The sequence below is a fragment of the Borostomias antarcticus genome, assembly GCF_949987555.1.
Source record: "Borostomias antarcticus genome assembly, chromosome: 24".
Taxonomy (NCBI): Eukaryota; Metazoa; Chordata; class Actinopteri; order Stomiiformes; family Stomiidae; genus Borostomias; species Borostomias antarcticus.
This window is the reverse complement of record NC_140257.1, coordinates 2,735,620-2,742,418: the sequence shown is the minus strand read 5'-3', so window position 1 is coordinate 2,742,418 and position 6,799 is coordinate 2,735,620. Positions and strand designations below refer to the sequence as shown.

The 6,799-nt window shown below is 40.0% G+C and overlaps 1 protein-coding gene across 1 annotated transcript; it reads left to right on the top strand.

The window, feature by feature from the left end:
- Positions 1-3,432: 3,432 nt before the first annotated feature.
- Positions 3,433-6,262, top strand: LOC311325218 (HLA class II histocompatibility antigen, DQ beta 1 chain-like; the record flags this gene model as incomplete). The annotated part of the gene is made up of 4 exons (XM_084457887.1): positions 3,433-3,514; positions 4,830-5,111; positions 5,821-5,937; positions 6,237-6,262. The coding sequence occupies 4 exons, from the start codon at positions 3,433-3,435 to the stop codon at positions 6,260-6,262; spliced, it is 507 nt and encodes a 168-aa protein (XP_084314013.1).
- Positions 6,263-6,799: the final 537 nt, after the last annotated feature.

The following is a 6,799-nucleotide window of genomic DNA, read 5'->3' as shown; positions in this document are numbered from 1 at the left end:
GGGATATTATTTGATAGATTTATGATTGACGGTTTGAATGATGCAGGGGTATCATTGTGTCCTGTGTAACGTGTGGGCTGACCTTTGATGACCTCTAACCTGTACGGTGAAGTGTCCTGGTTCAACAAACACACAGAAATTCTATTTCATATACAGTATACTCACACACACACACACTGACACACACACACACACGATAGGAGGAGTTGATGTAGCTCTCAGTTATATACAGCTTCTCTTAGTAACTGGTGATGCAAAGAGTCTGAAGCATTTCTGACGATATTCTTCTGTCCAAAGTCGCTCCATATTTTTATGGTTTCAATATTTATTCTATTTCTATTTCAACAGATGACATGGTAAGAACAACTCTCACATAAAATCTGCCATTGGCTGATGAGAGATTAGTGAAGTGAAAGTGGAGTTGTGGGACTTTCCAGACCTCATGTCTTTCAGTGGAGGGGAAGCTGGAGGTAAACACCCTGCTGTAGCAGCACTGACCGGCCCTGAGATGAGGAACAGGACAGACCACAGAACATGGAACAGACCTCTGTCATATCATCACACAGTACAGAAACTCACACCATGGTCCAGGTTGAAGAATAGAGAAATGAACATTTATAAATCTAAATATCAGTCATTTTGAAGAGATACAGACAGATAAAGCCAAGTTGTTTTTATTTAAATTCAACTCTCTTTCTAGACATGTTCAATGTTATTCATTCACTCAGGGGGTGGTTGGGTTTCTAAGTACAGTAGTGTTTGACCAGGTACGCATATTACCATCAGATGAAGAGTTTCCTGCACCTGAAGGCTGTTGTTATGAAGATGACTGGTTTAAACTGACTGTACAAATGACTGTAGTATAAACTATAACTAGCCTACAGCTGGTTGGCTGATAAAGTAGGTTGGACACATGGCCAGAATTTAAAGACCTCCTGTAGGTTAGAGGATAGGTACTTTGCCACAGTCATTGTTGTTTTCAGGGGGGGGACATTTGAAATAATTCATCAAATAATTCAGAAAAAAATACGGATTTTTGGTTGAGCTCCACCAGTATTTTTTCTGGGAAGGCGTGTCCTACTCTCCAATTGTCAAATAAAGATGTTTGTTTGCTTAGTGTATCACAAATGTATTTGATTTATGATTGACTGTTTGAATGATACAGCCACATCATTTGATTGATTTATGACTGATTGTTTGAATGACTGCTGTGAGGTGACAGTACTAGGTACTGCGCCACCTGTTTGAATGATTGACTGTTTTGAATGAGGCAGGGGTATCATGTGATTGATTTATGATTGACTGAATGATACGGGTGTATCATTGTGTTCTGTGTGACGTGTAGGCTGACCTTTGATGCCCTCAGTACAGGTCCTAGCTTACTTAACACACGGAAATGAGATAGAAGCCTTCCTCTAATCTTTGGAGCTCTAAAAAATCTGAAGATATTCTTCCGTCTTAAGTCGCTCCATAGTTTTATGGTTTCAATATTTAGGGACTTCTCCAGACTGGTTTGTCTGGACAGCCTGGTTTCTGTGAAACAGGATCAGTGAGATTCTCACCCCAACAGTTGATGTAAGTGGATAGGAACGTAGCCATAATCTTTCTTTGTTGTTGTTTTCAGGGGGTAGATTGATTAAATTATGCATTTTGTCAGTACTCGAGTTATCATATTAATGTAAAAATGTAAAATAATTAATTGAATAATCCCGTCATGCATTCTCACTTTTACATGATAGTCATTAGTCATCTAGTTCTACTATAACTGAAGCATATAATCAGCCACTTCCCTAATGGCATTATAGGCTTCATGTTATGTACTGTACACCTTAAAGTCCCCATCAATCTGATGATCATTATCTTCTTTTTACATAAAGACCTTTATGTGAGAGGCCTCTGACACCCCAACTCTATGGATTCTATCCCTGCGTTACCTGCTAACTTCTCATCCACTGTGCATTTACACTACAAGCCTGAACAGCCATGTGAGCGTCTACCTAGATACAGATGATGAGGCTGGAAATGACTCATCTGATTGGTCCAAGGGTCCTACACAAGAGACAATAGAGAGAGAAAAGAAATGTTCAGTTCAGTGTATAATTCAAGTCTTCTCAGTTCTCTTCTCTGTGAAGAAATTACATCAACAACAATTACATGCTTTGCTTGATAAATACAACATTTTTGGTGGAAATACATCATTGTCTTTCATCATAATGTCTCAGGTTTGTAGTTTTCAGACAGAAACACTTCTCCAGATGCAAATGTTTCCAGAGCTTGCTCTTCGACATCAGTCCCTCCCATATTGTAAACATGAAACATTTTCCCGGTATCTCATTTGATCCCAAGCACACGGTCCATAAGCAGATACACACATTGTGGCATAGGCATGGCACGGATCAGCTCAGACCTTGTTTTGCTGAGGAAACCTTGCACGACTGGCCAAAATGGCTACTCAGGATATTGTTGATTTGGATCTAATTGGTTAATTGAGTTTTAAGTTGTCAGTTGATACCTGTGCTATTCCTTGTGCTGCCCTATAAAGAGATATGTCTGTCTGTTGCTGTAACACTGTCAATATGGTTGGCATGGCTGAATTTAGGAGAACTGAGTGTGACAGCCTGAAGAGCCAAACATGATGAGTAAACAACTCTCTAACTCAATACAAAGTATAACAGAATTAAATGTTTGTCAATGTTTAAAAACAATGCTGTATTTATGTAAATGCCTGTGTTCTGATTGAGAATTAACTGTTAGTGACCGACCATACAGTAATAATGAACGTACAATGTTTGACCTCTGCCTAGCAACATGTGACATGTGTTTTTCTGAAGCAGAGATTGGTTGGTTTGGTTAAGAGTCAGTTTATTATCTGAGTGCTCTGCTCTCTTTCATCTAGTTGAGAAGTTGAACGCTGGAGGAACATGTCCTTGTCAACTGTGTTTTCCATTTGCATGGCTGTGGTTCTGTCCACGCAAAAAGCAGGTAGGCTACATTATCATAAACTACACACCGTGAGTCTGTATAATACAGTCTGTATAAAGTCTATGGTATTACCAGGTATAATTAGCTTTCCATCAATGAACTAATGACAGTGATCTTATTGTTGCATATTGTTTCATATAACATTTGTATTGAATGTTTCTGAATTGTTCTTTGACATGATTATGATGAATTATTAGAAAATAAAGTGTGTAATGAATTCAGATGAAAACTGTAATTATGCATTATTTGTTCTTCAATATTTCAGGTGGATATGAGATGTACAGGGTGGAACACTGCTTATTCTCTACAGAGCAACCGCATGAGTACATAGTCTCTTTTATTTATAATAAGATTGAGGTTGTCAGGTTCAACAGCACTAAGGGCAGGTGGGAGGGATACACTGAGCTTGGTCTGCATAATGCTAAGATCTGGAATGATGATGCTGCTTACATGGCTGCTATGCGAGCGGAGCTGGAGCGTTTCTGCAAGCCCAACGCTGAGTACCACCTCTCTCACGTACTGGAGAAGACAGGTGAGCTGCCCTCCTCACCACAACAACATCACATCTCTCACTCACCAGATGATACGACACCTCTTTCATCTGTTCACTACAAAACCTGTAATGAAGCTTCTGTCTGGTGGATATGTTACGGTCAATGTGAGAAAACGGGGAATGTGAGCTTTTCCCGGTTATTGCGCACATCCCCGACCTCGCGGGGAATGTAGGAGGAACATGTGCGTTTCTCACATCTCCCGGGTAATGAGCACATTCCCCCACCTTGAGGGAGATGTGAGAAATTGGTTAGTATTCCTCACATCTCCCGTACGGTCGGGGATTGTGCACATTAACCGGGAAATGCTTACAATTCCCGACCTTGCGGTAAATCTAGGAAAGTCCAACCGCATGCAAAACCTCTGCGCAGCCGGTGGGAGAGGGCTCGTGCGCTTAGAGAGTTTAAAGACCAATAATAGAGTAGACATATTAAAGATCAATAATAGAGTAGACATATTAAAGACCAATAATAGAGTAGACATATTAAAGACCAATAATAGAGTAGACATATTAAAGATCAATAATAGAGTAGACATATTAAAGACCAATAATAGAGTAGACATATTAAAGACCAATAATAGAGTAGACATATTAAAGACCAATAATAGAGTAGACATATTAAAGATCAATAATAGAGTAGACATATTAAAGACCAATAATAGAGTAAACATATTAAAGACCAATAATAGAGTAGACATATTAAAGACCAATAATAGAGTAGACATATTAAAGATCAATAATAGAGTAGACATATTAAAGATCAATAATAGAGTAGACATATTAAAGACCAATAATAGAGTAGACATATTAAAGACCAATAATAGAGTAGACATATTAAAGACCAATAATAGAGTAGACATATTAAAGATCAATAATAGAGTAGACATATTAAAGACCAATAATAGAGTAGACATATTAAATATCAATAATAGAGTAGACATATTAAAGACCAATAATAGAGTAGACATATTAAAGACCAATAATAGAGTAGACATATTAAAGACCAATAATAGAGTAGACATATTAAAGACCAATAATAGAGTAGACATATTAAAGACCAATAATAGAGTAGACATATTAAAGACCAATAATACAGTATATATAATAAAGACCAATAATACAGTATATATAATAAAGACCAATAATACAGTATATATAATAAAGACCAATAATACAGTATATATAATAAAGACCAATAATACAGTTAATTAATAGAGAATAGAACCCTGATCAATATGATATGAATGATAGTGTGATATGAACTAATGTGTTGCTGTTTTTCCTCCACTATCAGTGGAGCCCTCTGTCAAGCTTCTCTCAGTGACCCCCTCTAGTGGCAGACACCCTGCCATGCTGGTGTGCAGCGCCTATGACTTCTACCCCAAAAAGATCAGAGTGACCTGGAAGAGGGATGGACAGGAAGTGACCTCAGACGTGATCTCCACTGAGGAGTCGGTCAACGGTGACTGGTACTACCAGTTCCACTCCCAACTGGAGTACACGCCCAGATCCGGGGAGAAGATCTCCTGCATGGTGGAGCACGCCAGCCTGGACAGACCCCTCGTGAAGCACTGGGGTGAGTTCACTGTCCAGCTGTTGTTAGGGCGTTGTCATGGTGTACTGGGGTGAGTTCACTGTTCAGCTGTTGTTAGGGTGTTGTCATGGTGTACTAGGGTGAGGTCACTGCTCAGCTGTTGTTAGGGTGTTGTCATGGTGTACTAGGGTGAGTTCACTGCTCAGCTGTTGTTAGGGTGTTGTCATGGTGTACTAGGGTGAGTTCACTGCTCAGCTGATGTAAGGGTGTTGTCATGGTGTACTAGGGTGAGTTCACTGTTCAGCTGTTGTTAGGGTGTTGTCATGGTGTACTAGGGTGAGTTCACTGTTCAGCTGTTGTTAGGGTGTTGTCATGGTGTACTAGGGTGAGTTCACTGTTCAGCTGTTGTTAGGGTGTTGTCATGGTGTACTAGGGTGAGTTCACTGCTCAGCTGTTGTTAGGGTGTTGTCATGGTGTACTAGGGTGAGTTCACTGCTCAGCTGTTGTTAGGGTGTTGTCATGGTGTACTGGGGTGAGTTCACTGCTCAGCTGTTGTTAGGGTGTTGTCATGGTGTACTGGGGTGAGTTCAGGTGAGCAGGGTACGAGTGCTGTGTTGTGGCTGGGTACCTGAATGACCCTGACTGTGACTGTGTGTGCTAGCGTATGATAGATGGTGGTCTGTCAGAAGCTACATACAGGACAGCTACAGTGTCATCACATGCTAACAGAAGGGTCATTTCTCCTTGACAGACCCGTCCCTGCCTGAGTCTGAGAGGAATAAGATCGCCATCGGGGCGTCTGGGCTGGTGCTGGGACTGGTCTTTGCACTGGCTGGACTCATCTACTACCAGAAGAAGAAATCCAATGGTGAGTCATCAGCTGTGTGTAGAGAACATGTACAGTCTTCATAGTCATCTGTGTGTAGAGAACATGTACAGTCTTCATAGTCATCCAGTCTTCACAGTCATCTGTGTGTTATGTACGCAGCACACTGTAAAATAATCATGATGTAAGAAAGATTCACTTATACATTGAGAGATGTATTTTTCAAGAATACTGCTCCTGTGTTCAGTGGATGGTGGCAGCAATGTTGATTTATTTGTTGAAATATCACATAGTGATTGTGTCACCTCTGTCTCTTCACCCTCTCTGTGTTTATTTCACAGGGCGGATGCTGGTGCCTGCTAGCTAAGGTGAGACTCCTCTTGTCACAGAAAAGTTTCACCAACTACTACAACTGACTGTGCCTGATGGTCATTGTAACGGTTTTCTTTTATCTTCTCAGGTTTGCAGGTCTGTTTCTGAATCCACTGCTGAACTAGACCTGATATTAGAGCTTCCTTCTAACCAGAAATCTCAGTTTAACTGAAATAACGCTAAAATGCTTGAGCGTAACACAATATCTTTGCTCCATATTAACCAATACTGTCTTAAGAAGGCCATACATATGTGTTATGAGTTTGTCTCTCTATATGCAACAAAAATATTCCCTTTAATACGCACATAATGCATTGTCCTGTGTGTTCTGAATCAATAATGCACTGTCCTGGGTGTTATTAATCAATAATGCACTGTCCTGGGTGTTATTAATCAATAATGCACTGTCCTGTGTGTTCTGAATCAATAATGCACTGTCCTGGGTGTAATTAATCAATAATGCACTGTCCTGGGTGTTATTAATCAATAATGCACTGTCCTGGGTGTTATTAATCAATAATGCACCTCCTGG